Genomic DNA, 21,503 nt, shown 5'->3' with positions numbered 1-21,503 from the left:
GTCAGACTTTATTTTGGGGGGGCTCCAAAATCACTGCAGATGGTGACTGCAGCCATGAAATTAAAAGACGCTTATTCCTTGGAAGAAAAGTTATGACCAACCTAGATAGCATATTGAAAAGCAAAGACATTACTTTTTCAACAAAGGTCCATCTAGTCAAGGCTATGGTTTTTCCAGTGGTCATGTATGGATGTGAGAGTTGGACTGTGAAGAAAGGTGAGTGCCAAAGAATTGATGCTTTTGAAATGTGGTGTTGGAGAAGACCCTTGAGAGTCCCTTGGACTGCAAGGAGATCCAACCAGTCTATTTTAAAGGAGATCAGCCCTGGGTGTTCTTTGGAAGGAATGACGCTAAAGCTGAAACTCCGGTACTTTGGCCACTTCATGCAAAGAGTTGACTCATTGGAAAAGACTCTGATGCTGGAAGGGATTGAGGGCAGGAGGAAAATGGGACAACAGAGGATGAGATGGCTGGATGGCATCACCGACTCGACGGACATGAGTTTGAGTGAACTCTGGGAGTTGGTGACGGACAGGGAGGCCTGGCATGCTGCGATTCGTAGGGTCGCAAAGAGTCAGACACAACTGAGTGACTTAACTGAACTGAACTGATGGTTAATACTCACTTTTCCTTCTTTTATAGGAGGGAAAAAATAAGGAGATGTAAGTCAGACCCATCTGAAGACATGGGGTAGACAAGTTATTAGACCATCTTTGAAGACAAAGGAAGTACTATAACATCAAGTGCTCAATTTTGGATAAAACAATTCCACCCTGTTTAATGTGAAAATAACAACTGACAAAGTAGTATTTTAAAACATCTTTAGTTCAACACTGAATTCAGTCTACTATTTATGTACTATCAAGAAATAAATGTAGGAGTCCCCTGGTGGTCCAGTGGTTAAGAATCTGCTGTCAGTTCAGGACGTGGGTTCGATCCCTGGTCCAGGAATATCCCACATGCCATGGAACAACTGACCCCATACTACTGAGCCAGTGCTTTAGAGTGTGCCAGCCACAGCTACTGAAGCCCGCAGGCTTACAGCCCATGCTCTGCAACAAGAGAAGCCACTGTAATGAGGCGCCCTTGCACTCTGCACTGCAACAAAGAGTACCTTCCCATACCCACTTGCCACAACTGGAGAAGGCCCATGTACAGCAAGGAAGAGCCAGCAGAGCCAAAATAAATAAATCTTATTTAAAAAAAAAAAAGAAGAAGAAATGTAGGACTTCCCTGGTGGTCCAGTCCAGGAAAGTCCATGCTTCCACTTCAGGTGACATGGGTTTGATCCCTGGTCGGGGAGCTAAGATCCTGCATGTCACGCAGCACAGTAACTTAGTAAATTAAAAAGAAACAAATGTAAAGCAAAATAGTGCCTATGATATGAAACTGTATGATAAACAAAAGCAAAATTAATGAGAACTATGCAGGATCTGTAATACGTTGCTATGTAAGTTTGTAGAAAATATCCTTTCTATTTATCTAATGGAATCAAATTGGTATTTTCACAGCATCACCAACTTGATGGACGTGAGTTTGAGTGAACTCCGGGAGTTGGTAATGGACAGGGAGGCCTGGCATGCTGCCATTCATGGTGTCGCAAAGAGTAGGACACAACTGAGCAAAACTGAACTGACTGACTGAACCAAGGATACACATTGACCCCTATGAAACAAGGAAGCAATGTGGCACAAAAAAAGATATCGGGAATCAGAAAGACCTGAACTGGAATCTTGGATCTGTCACTTACTAGCTTTGTAACATTGGGCAAGTTATTCAATTTTTCTGCTCTTTCATCCCACATATAAATATGGAGTTAATAACAAATACCTTTCAGAATAATTATTCCACTTCTAGAAATGTATGTTAAGGGACTAATCCATCCCAAACTATCCCTTCCCTTCATTCCTCCCCGCCCCCCACCCCCGAGAGCCATAAGTTTGTTCTCTAAGTCTGTTTCTGTTTGTAAGTTTATTTGCAGCATTTCCTTTTAGATTCCACATATAAGGGCTATCATACAATATTTCAGTCTCTTTGCTGTTCATCTGAAACTATCACAACACTGTTAACTGACTATACCCCAGTACAAATAAAAAGATGTTATGAATATCAATTCAGTTTAGTCACTCAGTCGTGTCTGACTCTTTGCGACCCCATGAATCGCAGCACACCAAGCCTCCCTGTCCATCACCAACTCCCAGAGTTCACTCAAACTCATGTCCATTGAGTCGGTGATGCCATCCAGCCATCTCATCCTCTATCGTCCCCTTCTCCTCCTGCCCCCAATCCCTCCCAGCATCAGGGTATGGTCCAATGAGTCAACTCTTCACATGAAGTGGCCAAAGTACTGGAGTTTCAGCTTCAGCATCAGTCCTTCCATGAACACCCAGGACTGATCTCCTTTAGGATGGACTGGTTGGATCTCCTTGCAGTCCAAGGGACTCTCAAGGGTCTTCTCCAACACCACATTTCAAAAGCATCGATTCTTTGGTGCTCACCTTTCTTCACAGTCCAACTCTCATATCCATACATGACCACTGGAAAAACCATAGCCTTGACTAGATGGACCTTTGTTGGCAAAGTAATGTCTTTGCTTTTCAATATGCTATCTAGGTTGGTCATAACTTTCCTTCCAAGGAGTAAGCGTCTTTTAATTTCATGGCTGCAATCTCCATCTGCAGTGATTTTGGAGCCCCAAAAAATAAAGTCTGACACTGTTTCCACTGTTTCCCATCTATTTCCCATGAAGTGATGGGACCAGATGCCATGATCTTCATTTTCTGAATGTTGAGCTTTAAGCCAACTTTTTCACTCTCCACTTTCACTTTCAAGAGGCTTTTTAGTTCCTTTTCACTTTCTGCCATAAGGGTGGTGTCATCTGCATATCTGAGCTTATTGATATTTCTCCTGGCAATCTTGATTCCAGCTTGTGCTTCATCCAGCCCAGCGTTTCTCATGATGTACTCTGCATATAAGTTAAATAAGCAGGGTGACACTATATAGCCTTGACGTACTACTTTTCCTATTTGGAACCAGTCTGTTGTTCCATGTCCAGTTCTAACTGTTGCTTCCTGACCTGCATACAGGTTTCTCAAGAGGCAGGTCAGGTGGTCTGGTATTCCCATCTCTTGAAGAACTGTCCACAGTTTATTGTGATCCACACAGTCAAAGGCTTTGGCATAGTCAATAAAGCAGAAATGTATGTTTTTCTGGAACTCTCTTGCTTTTGCCATGATCCAGCAGATGTTGGCAATTTGATCTCTGGTTCCTCTGCCTTTTCTAATACCAGCTTGAACATCTGGAAGTTCATGGTTCACGTATTGCTGAAGCCTGGCTTGGAGAATTTTGAGCATTACTTTACTAGCGTGTGAGATGAGTGCAATTGTGCAGTAGTTTGAGCATTCTTTGGCATTGCCTTTCTTTGGGATTTGAATGAACACTGACCTTTTTCAGTCCTGTGGCCACTGCTGAGTTTTCCAAATTTGCTGGCATATTGAGTGCAACACTTTCACAGCATCAATATAATTTTATTAAAAAGGTAATTTGTGTAACAATGTTCATCATAATATCATTTATAAAAATAACAAGTAAACTAATCTAGTATTAAGGGAATGTTAAGTAATGGGTATATACATCACCAGATCAGTGGTTCTCATACTTTATAGAGTACATAACAAACTAAGGAAGCTTTGTAAAATGTATATTCTTAGACCCTATACTTAAAAATTCTGACTTAGTAAGTTTGAGATGAGAAAAGGAAATACATTATTTTGAGCAAACAACCAGGAATAATTGTGATGGAAGGGATCCATGAAAAGTCTGCATTAAATGGAATACTACTGTGCAATTAGAAATATGATTATGAAGACTTTATAATAACACTAAATTGTTTGATATATTTTTAAGTGAAATATTTAGGATTCAAACTGTATACTCTATCTAATAATAACCACATTAAACAGACACAGAAAAAGGTATTTTAGCAATAGGATTGGAACAATTTTTTTCTTATACTCAATTTTTTGAAACACTGTCATGCTATTATAAATGATTAAGCAACATATCAAAATTTAAAACAAAGAGCCAATGAATCTCCATGGCCTTCAGATTTAAATTCAACTCCTAAGGGCAGTACACAAGTACTTCTATTTCCAGACTTACTTCATACCCATGTTCTATAACAAACTACTTCTAATGCCCCAAATTATATATATATTTACATTTTTATACAAATTATTAAATATACTGTTCTTTTTGCCTGAATTACCCTTCCCCAAAAGTGTCAGCCTAACAAACTCCTTCTCATTCAACAAGATTTAAGAATCATCTCCTCTCTGAAGTTTACCCTGACTACTCACTCCTCCAACAGATTAAAGGTATCTCCTTCTTCCTCCTGTCATTCCTGAAGCATTGTTTGAGACTTTCATTACAGCACACATTACAGTGTATTAAATCTTTGTTAATATTCTCCCATTATTTTACAAGTACTTGTTCATAATTATTCACCTTCTCCATTATGTCTCCAAAGTCTCTATGAAATTCAGAGTAACAGAACACTCTGTCACTAGCCAAAGCAAACCAACAGGAAAGACTCTGTTATACATTACACCCCCACTGGAGAGTTTACCATGCCAAAGAACATCTCAGCATAATTCCTGCAGCTTCCCCCAAACACACTCCCATTCACTCCTTGCCTTCATAATAGCAGCAAAATATTTATACAAAACAAGGATAATTCTGTAATTTAATACAGCAGTTTTTTTAGTATCTTCAAAACACTAATAAACTACATTTAGATGCTATATAAAACATTTCAAATGCAGATTAGTAACTACAGGTATCAAACAAGGATTCAAAGTGGCTGAATAGTAATTTGGTGGTAAAAGACAAAAAGAAAAGAAAAGTTTAGTGTGGAAGAATGCTAATTGGGATGCATGGGTCAGAACTTCAAACACCTCCCCAACAATGAAACATAGGTTTTTGAAAAAAAAACCTATATATTGAGTAAACTTAAAATATGAATTTAATAAGAAAATGGATGTAAAAGAATTTGAATCTCAAACCATATTAGACACTGAAGCTCTTATACAATTATAGTCTACATCTCTGTCATAATAAATAAAAACACCTAAGGAATAACTTCTGGAAACAGGCAAAAAATACAAAATATGCTGATACCTAAGATGAGTATATAATATAACAGATATCCAATAAAAAGTTCTAGGGACTAATTTGATAGCAATAAAAAAAAAGGCTTTTCCAGCACTGCCCCTGTGCTATCCTATTTCTCTTCAATCAAATCCCTTTCCCCTTCAACAGCACTAGCCTTATAAGAAGAAAGGATAAATGACCACCTTTATCCAACCCATTCTGAAAAAATCCACTCCATCAACTCTGCCATTAGAGCTTCATAGCTTTAGTATTTTGGCCTGAAGTTTGTTTCCTGTTTTGGAGAAGGATATGGCAACCCACTCCAGTATTCTTGCCTGGAGAATCCCAAGGACAGAGGAGGCTGGTGGGCTGCCGTCTATACGGTCATACAGAGTCACACGACTGAAGCGACTTAGCAGCAGCAGCAGCAGTTGTTTCTTCTTTAAATGAAAATACTAAAAGAGCTTCCTAAAAGCCTTTACAGTCAATCATACTTCAGTATGAATTTTCAGCACCCACAAATAGTTGCTGGTGGTAGGAGAAGGTTAGGAAAGACACATGGACACAGAATCTGTGAGGTGAGAGGAGAAATTAACACTGACATATGCAGGAAACTAGAGATGATGAAAGCAAACTCTGTAAGCTCCAGAATTGTGAAGGTTCAATTTTTGTTCTTAATCTACTCACTATGCACAGCTCATTCTAGCTCTGCTCCTCACACAAAACCTGCAACCCTTGGAGAGGGGCAGTTGACACAAAAACTAGAGGCAGGCTGAACTTGTGCTAATTTCAGTAGAGAAGAGGCTTTCTTTCTAAAGAGAAAGAAATTTGAGCCAGAAGTGTTAGAAGAAAGGTGGTAGAGGAAACAGAAATATCAAGCAGATAGCAAGAAATGAGGTTGGCTGTTTATGTCCACAACCATCAATCAACAGATGATCCAATTTGACAGCGACAAGTTTACTCTGATTGTTTCAGCTCAGTTAACTAGAAGTAATTAACCGCTTTAAATAAAGCTGCTCTCACAACACAGTAGAACCCAAATAATTCTATAGCACAACTGAATCAAAATTCATTTTACAGATTCATAAGGATGTGCTGTTAAATAATAAAGTATTACCTATAAGAAACACTTTCAGAGATGAACTTTGGAGATTACAACAGAAGGAAATGAGGAAAATAAAATTTATCTTTTAACCATATATTCTGACTCATCCTCAAAAATCACAAAACTGCAAGCCTTACCCAGGTTTAACACAAATGTAGAAGTCACTTGCTGTCCTACTGACACAAAGGAAAACTGGGCTCTAAGAAGAGTTTTCAGATCTGTGTTACACAAGAAAATGCACTGGGCTGTCAACTGGCACTGTGCCTTGGGCTGCCATATGGTTTACACGACCATGTCATCACATACAAGAGAAAGAACTGGCACACAGATATGTCTTCTGGGTAAACTCCTGCTTTTTCAAACGAGATAATCTCTAATATCAACATAAAATGAAATGACCAAAACTCATATTTCAATTAATTAAAACTATGCTGAAATATGTTTGAAATGGAAACCAAAGACACACTAAAATGCATTAAATGTTAAATAGCTTCAGATTCTGTAGGCTGAAATTAATCTTTTCTAACCCATGATTGAATTATAGTCAGCTTCCATTTCTAGTTAAACACTCAGGAAGAATGTTCTATAATAGACTCTGAAAGAATTTTCCAAAATTACCTCAAATGTATAGTGAAATAAATTATTTAAGTACACAACTGAGCTAATAAAATTCTGTTTACTGTCACCTGAGAGGTTAAATTGCTAAGGTTAGTAGGCACACTACTGAATATTGTAAACTCCTGCATTAATGTCAGTGAAGACCTACTTCACTCTTCTGTGACTATAAGAAACCACTGAGATGCACTGTGAATTGGGCAATGCAAAAACGACAGGTTGAGTAGTCAGTCACCAGTTGGTTGTCCTAATTCCCTGCTACACAACATCCTCACAGTTTCGAAGAGGGAGCTGAAAACCCTGTAGTTGAGAAAGAGGTCAATACCAAAATTCTCTCTCCTCTCTCCTTACTCCCCATCATGCAGCTGGCACTGTTCACTCAGGCAGACACAGCTCGCTGAACAGAATGGTGCAATCACCGCTTCAAACATCATTACTATCTAAAATAGATAACCCACTTGCAACTTGACTATTTTTATAGATATAACATTTTCATGCAGTTTAACTGCTCTATTTGTGATTTATTCCATTTAACCAATACAGCTTCCCTGGAAGTGAGTATCGTATATTAGTCTCAACAGCCATAGCTGCCCAAATAGTTGAAAATTACAATACTTCCAAGTTGCCATGAACTGAATCCTGAATCTGAAAAACTTATAAGCTGTCTGGTTTACATATCTTTGGTGACAAGATTACTTTTCCCTCAGTTCTTACAGATATACTTCTTCACATGGAGGTCTTGAGAACTGGATTCCTTGTGTTTCACAAGAATTTACTAACTATACTTTACATAGTATCTGATTCTTTGAGGCATTGAGAAAATTAAGTAAATTTGAGTTATTAACAAACTTTTTTACTGCTTTATCAAAATATAAATAATTCTTAATCTAGACTAAAAAAGAAATAATTTAACACAGTTTAAATGGGACTTATTTTTGTTTAGATTAAAAGGTAACTGTGCCAAAGAGTAAAATTTTAAAAGGCTTTGCAGCTATCTCATGAAAGATATGTTAAATAAAATGAAATTTCATACATAATATGAAGGAAGAAAAGGAGAGAAGCAATTCAATTTGAGTACTCTAATGAGCTCTGATGAGTTCAGATTTTTTTTTTTTAAGGATGAAAGAGGGTGTAAGATAAAACTGAAAGCAAACACAGAAGTGAAGTATATACTTGCCGTGGAAAAAGGCTAATGTCCTTTTCAGCTAAGTTTGAAAAAAAGGAGAGAAGAAATAGAAGTTCACTGCTATGACAGCTAATATAATCTTAATCTCTGACATATTAAAACTGCAGATGGTTTACACCACAAGAGAATTCCCTAAAACATCTAACAAAACTAAGAATCTGATTCTTCTCAACTTCTATTTTGCTCTTATCCCTAGTGAGAATAATTTTCAACCCAGAAAGCATAAACAATGCTAAGATTTTACCAAAGCTCCAGAAACACTGAGATTATAAGAGGCACTTAGCCGCTTCAAATGGGTTTAAGTATCCAGATTCAAAAGAATTAGAAGCAAAGGGGTACAAAGAATTTGCAACAATACTAGGCATCATTAATGGTTTGCTATCAGAAACAAGTTATAACAAAGGAGCTTAAGTTTGGTGGAATTTATAGACACACTAGGCTTCCCTGGTGGCTCAGAGGGTAAAGAATCTGCCTGCAATACAGTAGAGGTAGGTTGGATCCCTGGGTCAGGAAGATCCCTTAAGAGAAGGGAATGGCTACCCACTACATTATTCTTGCCTGGAGAATTCCATGGACAGAGGAGCCTGGTGGGCCACAGTCCATGGAGTCACAAAGAGCTGAAAATGACTGAGCAACTAACACACACATACACATAGACTTCTACTACAGGGGTAGATCAAAGGAATGGAATAAACAGAACATAATGTGAATACAGAAAGGCAATAGATAAAATACCTCATAATATTCAAACAGATACATTAGAGAGAAATAACTGGTTCTATTAAGTGGCCTCAATGTTGGTAGAAAGACCATGCATAAAGATGGTCACTTTCAAATTTATACTAATTTGAAGTTCTTTAGGAGTATATCATAGTTGTTGAATACCAGTTATAGAAAACATGCTTATTAAATCTACATATGATGCAGAGAAGGAAATGGCAACCCACTCCAGTGTTCTTGCCTGGAGAATCCCAGGGATGGGGGAGCCTGGTGGGATGCCGTCTATGGGGTCACACAGAGTTGGAGACATGACTGAAGTGACTTAGCAGCAGCAGCAGCAGCAGCATGATGCAGAGAAGTGACTTTAATATACTGGAAAACAGACTCAAGAGCCAAGAGAGCTAGATATATTATAAATATAGGCTAACGTAGGTTAAGATTAAATATAATAGAAATAATTTAAGTTCAGTCAACGCTTTCACAAGTACCAGACAGGGGAACCATGACAAGTTGACAAGTCATTGACAACCATGACAATGGCTTGACAAGTCACTGGGGAAAAAAAAAAAAAAAAAGTTGAAGTTTTAATTGACTATCTGCTCAATGTGAGCCAAAGGCACCATACAGCTTAGAAAATTTTGACCTGTACTAAGGCAGGTCTTAGATCAATAATAAGAAAGTAATAATTTCATTGTACCATGTTTTAAATAGCTGCTATTTCATTTTCATTGCACAATACAGGTTTACTCTAAAATATGGGAAAATATATATAAGCCAAAAAATAAAGATCACTCACAATTCCACCACTCACTAAATAATCCTATTCCTTCTCCAGAGGATTTTTGCAACCTAGGGATCAAACCCTGGTCTCCTGCATTGCAGGAAGATTCTTTACTATCTGAGCCACCAGGGAAACCCAGTAACTACATTCTTGTGCTTATCATTCCAGACTTCTTAACATACAATATAAATGTTCACACACATTTATTCTTTGTTAAAGAAAAGGATCATACTAAATATGCTGCTTTGTAATTTTTTTAGAAATTTAAAATATATTAAGTCCCACTATATTCTACACTGGTCAAATGACAACTATTGCATTTTTTTCATTTCTAGTCACCATATTTGAAGAGAGTCATTGAAAATTTTGAGAATAGGAAAAAAGTATGAAAATGTTAGTTCTTAACATGCTTAGTCGCTAAGTCATGTCTGTCTTTTTGTGGTCCTACGGACCATAGCCCACCACGCTCCTCTGTCCATAGGATTTTCCACGCAAGAATACTGGAGTGGGTTAACATTGCCTACTCTAGGGAATTTTCCCCACCAAGGGATTGAACCCACGTCTCCTGTGACTCCTGCATTGACACACAGATTCTTTACCATCGAGCTACCTGAAAAGCTCCAAGTTCTTAACACCTATGCTCTATTACCACGTGGCAACTGGTTGTTTAAATCTTAGAAAAAAATAGAAGATTCATAAGAAAACAATATAGCTAAATATTAGCTGAAGAACTGCCCTGGCAAACTAAACTACTTTATACTGACCCATAAAGCCAAATTAGTACCAACTGCTGGAAATTACAGGGAAGTGAATTTTAGCTCAATAAAAGATGAATATTTTAAGTAATTAGAGCCATCAAGAAATACAGTGGATGGATCTAGCCATTGCAGGGTTTAACAGAACTGCAGTAAGTAACTGGTAAAGGATGTTATAAGTAAATTCTCCAGGTAAGAAACTAGATGAAAAGACTCCTTTATATTTGAAGATTCTGTGATTCTAATGGAAAACTTACTATAGAAATTTACTCCTTGTTGAAGGAAATGGCAACCCACTTCAGTATTTCTGCCTGGGAAATCCCATGGACAAAGGAACCTAGCAGGCTACAGTCCATGGGCTCACAAAAGAGTCAGCCATGACTTAGCAACTAAACAATAACTAATTCACGATGATGAACATTTTTGTGTTCATTGGCGGGTATATGTCTTCTTTGACATAGTGTCTGTTTTCTTATAAATAACTGAAAAGACAACAAGGCGTTGGAACTTGAAAAAAAAGAGAAAGAAATTTACTCCTAGTACCATGTGAAGCCAAAGTGTTAGTCACTTAGTCAGATTCTTTGTGACCCCGTGGACTATAGCCTGCCAAGCTCCTCTGTCCATGAAATTGTTCAGGAAGAATACTGGAATGGGCAGCCCTTCCCTTCTCTAGGGGATCTTCCTGAAGAAGGGGTTGAATCCAGGTCTCCTGCATTGCAGGCAGATTCTTTACCATTTGAGCCACCAGGGAAACCTAAGGCCTTTAGAAATAGTCAACAAAGTGATAAGAAATTGGAGATACTTAGTCTTGATAAAGTAGGAAGAGGAGGCACTAAGACCTTAAAAGAGTTGTACACAGTGTTGAGATTAAATTTATTCTGGAAAGCCCCAAAATTAAAAACAAAATGTAGATGTTCAAGAAAGGAAGATTTCAGCTCAAGGGAAAGGAAGGATTACTAATAAATTAAAGCTTTCTAAAATGAACAAATAACAAAGAAAAGAAATAGAGTCAAGTATTCCAGAGTTCTGTGAGAAATCACAGCACAATGATGAATACCAATGTGCTAAATGCTTTGCATTAATTTCTATACCCCATTTAACCCTTACAATAGCTCCATATGATAGGTATTCTTACTATCTCCACTTCATAGAAGAGCACAGTGAGGCTTAGAAACATATTTACTCAAGGTCATTTTTTCACTTTTGCTGAAAATCACAGTGTCAACCAAACATGCCTGATTCCCCATTATACAGTTACTGCTCACTTAGTAGGTAATAAATAATCAAAAGCATCTTCAGAAAGAGTATCTACTGATTCTTCAAAGGGCAGTCATGAGTTGCTTTTTTTAAGGATGTAAGGATTTCCAAATTATTATTCCTACAAAGAAGTGTTCAAATTAGACACATTGGCCATGTACTTTAAACTTTTGTAAATAAAACAGATTCAATGAATAAGACTTAAGGCAAGGTAAGGCAAATTTGAATCACAAAACTTAAAATCCTTGCCATTACTAGTTATGTGATCTTGGGCATGTTCTTAATCTTCCTATCTCTTTAGTCCATCATTTGAGAAATGAGGACCAAGCTCTTAAGGTTGACATAAGAACTGAATGAGATGATATACGCATTTAGCACAGGATCTGAGCCTATTATTACACAACACAAATAATAAAGTAGGGCAATGTTAAATCGCTTCAGTTGTGTCCGACTCTTTGTGACCCCAAGGACTATAGCTTGCCAGGCTTCTCTGTCCATGAGATTCTCCAGGCAAGAGTACTGGAGGGGGTAGCCATTTCCTCATCCAAAAGTAGGGCAGAGGAGTACCAAATCTATTCCACAATTCCAAAATATTTTAAAATTTTGAACTGTCTTTATGTCTGAAGGTAAAGAGATAATTTTCTATTATCTTGTAAATAAGCTTTTGATGACAATCATCTGTGAAATAAAATGACAATGAAATAAAGTATGCTTTCTTAGGAATTTCATTTTATGTAAAGAATCACCCAAAGAAGATAATTTCAATTCTCATTTTCTTCAAAGGCACTATTTTAATTGTTTATTCAATATGATATAGAAAAACGGAAGTTTAAAGGTTACTGGTTTTGATTTTGCTGTTTTACAACTTGGTTCAAACTACTCTAATGAACACACATTTTTAAGGTTTTTTGTTTTGTATTCTCACTGTTGAGCTACTACTTCTACCTCTGACAAAACCAGCAAAAGAGACAGCCTCTCATTCAAGAAGTACATTATAGTCACAATTTTCATGTCATAGTTGATGTTTACCAACACTAAATAGTTGCTATTCTATTCCTGAAATTTTACATTCTCTTTTTAAAATGACACAACTAAGAAGGCATTTAAAAGATGTTTAACTTCTATCACAAAGATAAGTTTTTTAAAACACCATTCATCTCAAAGGAATCAACTGAAGTTCTCCCTGCTCTCAAAGAATTCTTTAGTGTTTTTGTAAAGAAATTGATTATTTTTAGAAACCTCTTTCATGATATCAGTTTCTAACCATAATGATATTTATCACTGATATGATAGCAAACATTTATTTCACCTGCAATTTAAAACTATACCCAAATAAACTGCTTCTATGTATAAACTACCTGTGACTAAGGGCAATTACTAGATCTATAATCTGAAATTTGTACAAACTGTCTACCTGTGATTCAAAGTGAAAATTACTTAACAAGAGAGTGCACACAAGAGTCATCACTTCTAAATATTTATAAATATTCACCCCATAAATATTCATTGTTCCGAAGCGAACTATCATTCCAATAAAATGCCACTGTCAACAAGTACAGATGATCATTATGTGGAGCTTTCTAAAATCCTATCAATTATTTTCCAACTAAATTCATTTCACCATAACAGGAATGTTCTCATTTACCCTATTAGCCAAGACTGTAACTAATTGCATTGTCTGACCACCACAACACATGAAAACTTGTGTAAAGAACACAATGTCATCATCCAAAAGTTTGTATTAAGCACTGGTCAAGAGCAGCAAAGAATAGTTTATGAAACTGTTAAAAACCAAGAAAATCACTTGAGCTTAAAAAATTTTTACAAATAGAGTTAGACTTAAGAGATGTTTTAGGGTGAAGATGTGAATGATGATCGTTGCCTCCAAAAACATCCAGGATAAACTGAATAGCTGTGATTTTAGAAACTAAATAGCTTTCCTTGAATTTTATCTAGTGAATATTCTTCAGGCTTCCTCCCTCACAACTGATTTCATTTGCCTATCAATTCATCGTTTAAATTAATTGTTTTTTCAAATATGTAAATCAATCCTGCTATTTCTAAGATACTGCCTGGTGAAAAAAAAGACCTTGTGTGTGTGTGTGTGTGTGTGTGTGTGTGTTTCCAAGCAATATTAAGTCTCACCTGGAACATCTTCACATTAAAAGCCCTCTACTATATTCCATATACACTTTCCCAATCCCAACCTGGCATTCTTCATCCTGAGATACAATAACCAAGTTTTACTCAGCCATGTCCAGGTGACTGAAAGTACTCCTGGGGCTGCCTAACCTGCCTCATCAAGTTTTACACACACTGTACTGATGACATCTCACCAGAAGGCTCACTCTCTTCATTTTGTGGGATCATATCCCACAGCACAGCAAATGCCTTCTGCAAGAGAAGGGAAGCAGCAACCAAGGGCTGTGGCTTTTGCAGGATAATAGCATGCACGCAAAGCTTCTCTGCCAATTTCATTTAAATAGCAGAAAAGGGAACGGTGGGGCGGGGGTGGGGGGGTGCGGTGCGGGTAGGAGGCTGGATTCGAAACTGAAAACATGTAATAAACATTGATGGAGAGCGGGTGAGACGCAAAAAATTCTTCCAGCAGCACTAGGGCTAGTGCATGTACAAGTTCTGCACCACAGCTCACAGAAAAGTAGCTACTGACGCATTGAAGGAAGGCTATTTTAAAATTACTCAAAGAATCTGAGGCATCTATCTGACAGGGAGGTTCATGCCTCCTCTCCATATACACATTCTGTTTTCCCACCTAATTTAAGAATGAATCGCTGGCAGCCACCAGGTGCAATAACCGTGAGGAGGAAGGACGTATTCATCACAATGCATAGCGAGGTGTGCAAACGCGGAGCCGGTTCCGGTCCTTACCTTAGCAGACTAGACAGGGGCAGGGGTCCGGATCCACCGCCCAGGATCCCTCCTTTCCTGCCAGACAGGAGTTTCTCCACCAGAGCCACATTTCCAGTGCGAGCAGCTTCCAAGAGCTCCTGGTCCTTCCCCATAGTCTCTCAACGACTCCCTCTCAGAGTCCTTTCCCTCTTCGGGTCCTCCTCCCCGCCCACCCCCACTCCCCACAAATCCAGAGCCCTCTCCGCCCCACCCTAAGATAATGCCAGAGCTCCAGCCCCTAGAGAGCCCTGCAGCCCCCAGCCGGGAACACTACTCTCCGCTCCTCTTCGGGGCGCAGCTTTTACAACGAGGACCAGACCATGTCTTGGAACAGGGTCTGGCTGAGCTGGGAGCCGCGACGCGCCCCCACAGCCACTCCCCTTAATTCCCGAGGCCTCCTTCCCGCGGGTGGGGTGTCAGGGGGTGGGGACCGGGGATGCTTTTTGAGAAGCGGGAGGAGGATGCTGAGGAGTGAGGAGGTCGGAGGAGGAGGAGACGGAGACCGTCCTCGCCTGAGCGCGAGCGCCGCGAACGCCCGTGGCGGCTGCGGCCCGCGCACCCTCGCGCCCCGGCCGGGTTCTCCTCAGCTTTTGCGCCTGGCCCGCTCGGCGGTTAAGGAGGCGGCGTCCGCGGGCCCCGGCCCGCGGCGGAGAGGAGCGCGGCGGCTACGGCTCCGGCGGCCGCGGCCCGCGCCGAGGCCGCGCGGTGCGGCTGAGCTGCGGCGGGCGCGTGCCGAAGGCGGCGGCAGCTGCGGCGGTAGTGGCGGAGGCGGCTCCGGGCTCGGGTAGGGCGGGCGGGCGCCCGGGTCCGCCGGCGGCGGCGGCGGCGGCGCTGAGGCCTGGCGCGCGGGGCCGCGGGCGCGCGGGGGGCGTGTGAGCACCGGCAGGTGCGGCCCGTGAGTCCGTCCGGGGGAGGGGGGGCGCGGGGGGCGGGGGGACGAGGTGGGGGCGGGGCGCCGGGACGAGATTCTCTCGGTTTTCGTGGGCGGGGACCCTCCCTCCTCCAGTCTCCTTGGGAGAGGTTTAACCGTGTGAGGACTGGAGTTCTCCGGGCCTCTGCTACTCCTCAGCCCGGCGGCCGCCGGCGCCACGCCTCGGGTCAGTCACGACGCGTAAGGAAAATCCTCCATGACCGGGATGCGAGGCCGGTGATGCTGGGGAGAAGCCCTCCTGCCACCGCTTGTGTCGGTGTCCAGGCGACTGGACCGGCTTTTCGTCCGTTCGTTTACCTGCCTGAGACCTGCCCTTGTTTTAGTTTAGTTTCAGTGGCCCTGGCCATTGCATGGTTTGTGACTGCTGCAGTTTTTCTAGGGTCTTTCATCAGCCCTCTATTTCAGTTGGGCTTTGAGGATCTGCTGACTTGTGGAAATACCAGGAAAAAGGCTCTCATTGAAAATTCCTCCACATTCACACTGGGAAAAATATAAATGAGCACGGATTAGAGACCCACTTTAATTTGCATATTCATCAGCAATTCATTGTGTATGGTTGGCTTGATTTTGTTAGCTGCTCTCCTTGCCCGCGATGGAGAGCACGCATTTCTGTTGAAACTTCCTGTAATACCCTGTGCTTTGCCTTGCCCTTGGAATAAACTTCATAAATGTTAACTTGTTGATAATCAGTTGGGAGGAAAGGGACATAAGAGGCACTTTCCTCACAACTCAGTGAACTGGATATTACTACCATATATCCATTTTGGTAATGAGTAAATATTGGGTCAACGCGTTAATTAAGTTTCTCAAGATGCTGCAGTTAAGTGGCTGAAAGAATTGGACCACAGAACTGACTCACTGACTCCCAATGCACCTTACTGCCCCCATGAAAAAAGTAAATGAACAGACAGTAATGATCAAAGACATCTCATGAGCAGTTACTAGCGACCAGGTACTATTCTGTTTTTCATCTGTTGTCTTAACCTTGAGACAATCCCATGAGATGGATACCACTTTTATCTTTAAAGATGAGGGAACTGATTAGCACAAAATCATGGGGCTAGAAAGTGAGCCAAGACTCAAATACAGGACTGCCTGCTACAGGCAGAAATTTTAAGTAAATAATTGGGAAAAACTTAAAAGACATTCAGGGATAAGCAACAAGTGTAGTTTTTAATTTTTTATGAAATTTAGTATTCTGAGATTTTATTTGAATGGCTCAAAGTATTAGAAATATTATGGCTAAAGGAAGCAGGTTTTGAGCTAGTGGTTTTTGTTTTTTAATCTGTTTTAATAGTAAGATGATATTATATATGATAATAATATGATCTCTGACATACTGGGACTAGCAGACCAGTTAAAGAAACAAGAGGTAAGGAGCCATTCATTTCATTTTGAAAATGGTATGGAGAAATCCTTCTTCCACTTTCCTAATGTTGCCACCTAAGCAAAACACATCTTTCCCAGAATAGACTGTAAGTATTCAGTTGGTCAGAGCTAAAAGTAACCCACAGTTTTGACAAGCAACAACAGTTAATCATGACTGAGTGATCAAGAGGGTTAACCCCCAATGGGAAAACCATTAGTAATGATTTACTAAAGGTCAGTTCTACCGTTTCATATACTCTAGTGGTATATGATACTCAAAGCCAGTTTTCAACTCCAAACTCTTTGTAGTTACATCATTGTTTCTTGTTGAAGAGGACAAAGGTTTGACTGCATGTGAACTAACATGCAAACAAAAAGTGAAAACATTCTGCCAAAAATCTGAAGAGGCCATGGACTTCCCTGGTGGTCCAGTGATTAAGAATCTACCTGGCAATGCAGGGGACACTCCCTGCAGGGTTCAATCCCTGGTCCCAGAAGATTCCACATGCCCTGGGGCAACCAAGCCAATGCACTTCAAATACTGAGCCCTCAAACCTAGAGCCCACAGTGAGGAAGAGGAGAAGATAATGTCGCATAGCATCAAGTTAGCAACTGAGCTAAGATGGGATTACTCTGTGATTTAGGGAGTAGATTTGGAAAATATCTACTTTCTCTCCATCTTGAGCTCTATAGTTACTCTGTGTAACTGGGACTATGATAGGCTGTGGGACAGAAGTTAGCAGCTCCAGGCTACAAAATACTATGAAGATATTAGACATCTAAATAGAACATCAAGTTCTAAGTTTCTGCATTCTATGTAAATTTGTCTCCTCATGCCTATATGGCACAAATTCTGTCCTTCATTATCTTCCTGAGGAGACCCAGACATCAAGTATGTTATCAGTCTTTCTAAATTTATGGTTATGAGTATTGAAGGCCATGGAATGTCAATCGCCCATCTTCTCCAAGTTCTAACCAACTGAAAGTAGACATAAGGAACCAAATGAGCATCACATTAGAGTATCATCAGAAGTTTCTTCCTCTCTAGGGAAATTTGATGTGGAAAAATAAGAGCTCCTCCAAGAACATCATGGCTTCCCTGGTGGCTCAGCAGTAAAGAATCTGCCTGCAGTGCAGAAGATGCAGGTTTGGTCCCTGGGTCAGGAAGACCCCCTGGAGAAGGAAATGGCTACTCACTCTAGTATTCTTGCCTGAGAAATTCCATGGACAGAGGAGCCTGGTGGGCTACGGTCCATGGGATTGCAAAAGAGTTGGACACGACTTGGTGACTTAACAACAAAAATCATCACATCACATAACATTCCACCACTATCCTGCTGATTCTATCATTAGCTTCCTCCTCTCTTAGAGCCCCCCTGCCTGTGTGCTCCTACCTTTGAAAACCTGTATTCCCTACAGGTGACCCAGTACACAGCCCACTGAAAAATGTAGTCTTGTCTCAAAACTATTTTTCCTCACAGAAAGAAACCCCTGAAATTCCAAAAATAATTTTTCACCATCTCTTTTTATTTCTCAGTGAGGAAAAGGGCTAGCATCCCAATAAACCTATTATGCAATCTCTCAGAGGGGTGTCTAAGAAGACACAAAGAACACAGTATCCATTTTGGAATCTCATCTCTCAAGGGCTAATCTCAACCTACCTCATTCTTATACCCCATCTTCTATTTCTCTCTCTCTCCTACACATGGGTCACAGACTTTTTTGGTAAAGGAGCAGAGAGTAAATATCTTCAGGTTTATGGGCACTATCACACTACACTCAGCTCACCATTGTAGCATGAGAGTTCGTGTGTGTGCTAAATTGCTTCAGTCATGCCGACTCTGCGACCCTATGGAATGCAGCCCGTGAGACTCCTTTGTCCATTGGATTCTCCAGGCTAGAGTACTGGAGTCGGTTGCCATGCCCTTCTCCAGGGGATCTTCCCAACCCAGGGACTGATCATGCATCTCCTATGTCTCCTGCATTGGCAGGCAGGTTCTTTACCACTAGTACCACCTGGGAAGCCCTGTAGTCATAGGCAATATTCAAAACAAATGAGTGTGGCTGTGAACCAATAAAACTTTCTTTCTGGATACTGAAATGTGAATTGTGTATACTTTCCATGTGTCACAAAATATTCTTTTAACTCTTTTTCAACCATTTTAAAATGCAGAAACCAGTTTACTGGCCATATAGGCTATGGGTAGGACTTGGTCCATGAGCCATAAGCCTACAGATTTAGGAATGACTTATTCTAAAGCCCCTTTATGGGATTCTACTTCTTTGCTTGGCCTGATTGTTTAGAAGGGGGAGAAGGGCAGGAGCCTAGAATCAGATTATCCCCTGAGGCAGCCAAATATTCCCAGTTTAGACATAAAGGGAACCCTTCCCATCAGCAAATCCTCTCTCATTCTCTTCTGTCTCAAGGAAGATCCTTTCTTGAAGTGAAGACCTGTCACCAGAGGAGACATTTAAACTGAGGCTTGAGAAATACATGGCAAAGGGAAGCAGGAAGTGAAGAAAGAGTGTTCCATGCAGAAAGCTATTTGGGAATCAGTAGGTAGAAGTACTCTCAGAACTAAATCCCTATGTCACCTCCTGCCATCTTTTTCTTTACCTCTGTTTCTACCTTGTTTTATTCACTCATATCGCCCAATCATGCTTGCATTGTTTATGAAAATTGTTTGTTATTGTTGTTGAATGTTTTTAATTTCAAAATTAAAGTATTTACACTTTTTCTAAAAATAAAGTTGCTTTTTCACTTGTATATGGTCTCTGATTCCTTTTTAACTGATGATATTTGCCCACTTCAAAGGAGCTTCCCTCTTTCTTTACATGAAAAACACTAAAATAAATAAACCATGGCTTGTTCATTTTTAAATATCTATGTATACATTATGGATCAATGAATAGGGATGGGAGTTAGTTGCATGGAACAACTTAAAAACAAAGCTAAGCTGAATATGAAAAAAATGAATGGTTAATTCTAACTATAATTGTCCAGCATACATATGCTTTTTAATTCTCTTACACTAACAAAGAAACATGTGCAACCAATTCTCTATTTATTTGCCACAATCCAAAGTCCTCCCACCTTCCATATTCATGGACCAGCTTCTTCCTATTACCCAGCTGAGGTCCAAGCCTGCCAACTGGGGGACCAAGCTGGGCTGGATTTGCAGCCAAGAACAGAAGGGGAGTAATTGTGAGATTTTCCTGGACTCAGTAGCTAACATTATCTGACTAAATGTGTCATCTTCTACATTGGTACCTAAATGCTTTCCAAAGCACTTTTCCCACAAATTAGTTTTATAATTTAAATACACACAAACATACAATAGAACTATGGTCAGAAGACCTGGGTTTTGATCATAGTGCAACCTCTTCTTAGATTAGAAGCCTTCTAGAGCCATCAGTCCATAGAGAAGAACAATACATACCTTTACAAGTATGTCAGTTTGTTACCCTGCTGCAACAAAGTACCACAGACTGGGTGGCTTAAACAAGAGAAGTTTATTTCCTCACAATTCTGGAGACTAGGGTCTGAGATCAAGTTGAAGGCAGTGTTGGCTTCCTTTGAGTCCTTCTTTGGCTTATAATAGCAGTCTTCTTCCTATGCTTCACATAGTCCTCTATGTGCATATGTCCTAATCTCTTCTCGTAAAGACAAAAGTCATATTTGGTTATGGCCATTCTAATAATCTCACTTCAACTTACTACTTCTTTAAAGACCCCCATCTCCAAATACAGCCACATTCTGAGGTACTGGGCCTTAGGACCTCAATATATGAATTTGGAGAGGATACAATACAGTCAGTAAGAGGGTTGATGAATGTTTTGAGGATCAGATTGAATGAGATCAAAAAAGTGAAGATATTTGGCTCTTAGTAGATATTTGATAAATGCCAGTTAAATCTAAACAAGTAATTTTTAAAGTATCCATTTTATATCATTATTTACTACAATTTTATAGTATCTATATCTAATGTAATATTGTCCAGAAACATCTGATGTTGAAGATAGATTTTTAAATAAGAAATCTATACTTCTTATAGGGATGCACAACTGCAATCCTATAATAAAGTAATTCAAACTCATGAGTTAATTCCTTTGCTGCCTTTGAGATTCAGCAGTAACCATGGAGAAATTACTTCCCTTCAGTATCCATGTGATCATACTGCTCATGAAAATCATAAAAATTTTCTCTTTGGGGGAGTTCTGAGTATTTTAAAGAAAGTGAAAATGAAGTCGCTCAGCCATGTCCGACTCTTTGCAACTCCTCCCTCCATGGGATTGTCCAGGCAAGAGTAATGGAGTGGGTTGCCGTTTCCTTCTCCAGGGGATCTTCCCGACCCAGGGATCGAACCCTGGTCTCCCACATTCCAGACAGACACTTTAACCTCTGAGCTAATTGGACTTAATTTTCTTCAAGGCCCTGTATCTAAAGAGTGAAAATTTTAAGTTTGATAGTTTGACTCAAATCCAAGATGTGTGTAAATGTGTATATATGTGGTTCCTATGCATGTAGAAAAACTGTAAAAATAGAAAAATCCTGCGTAATACTAATAAATACTTTAATAATCAATAAATACCACATCAATAAATGCATTATTACTGTAATTCATACATAAAAAATAGATGAAACTCTCAATACTTTTCAAGGGACTAGTCTAGGCAGGGGCTTCCCGGTGACTCAGCAGTAAAGAATCCGCCTGCAATGCAGG

The 21,503-nt window shown here is 39.9% G+C and overlaps 1 protein-coding gene across 14 annotated transcripts in view; it reads right to left on the bottom strand.

The window, feature by feature from the left end:
* The window catches only part of ANKS1B (ankyrin repeat and sterile alpha motif domain containing 1B), a 1,175,033-nt gene extending 1,160,393 nt beyond the window's left edge, over positions 1–14,640 (bottom strand). For 9 of the 14 annotated variants that reach the window (XM_027542059.1, XM_027542058.1, XM_027542067.1 and 6 more), the window contains exon 1: positions 14,460–14,640. In XM_027542059.1, coding sequence (XP_027397860.1) covers positions 14,460–14,593 — 134 coding nt within the window. In that variant the 5' untranslated portion in view covers positions 14,594–14,640. The remainder of the gene's footprint in view (positions 1–14,459) is intronic. The other 5 variants (XM_027542057.1, XM_027542060.1, XM_027542062.1 and 2 more) reach the window with 1 other exon arrangement.
* Between the last annotated feature and the right edge of the window lie 6,863 nt (positions 14,641–21,503).

The sequence above is a fragment of the Bos indicus x Bos taurus genome, chromosome 5 (assembly GCF_003369695.1).
Source record: "Bos indicus x Bos taurus breed Angus x Brahman F1 hybrid chromosome 5, Bos_hybrid_MaternalHap_v2.0, whole genome shotgun sequence".
Classification (NCBI taxonomy): domain Eukaryota; kingdom Metazoa; phylum Chordata; class Mammalia; order Artiodactyla; family Bovidae; genus Bos; species Bos indicus x Bos taurus.
The sequence above is the reverse complement of the archived record's forward strand: the minus strand, read 5'-3'. Positions and strand labels throughout refer to the sequence as shown.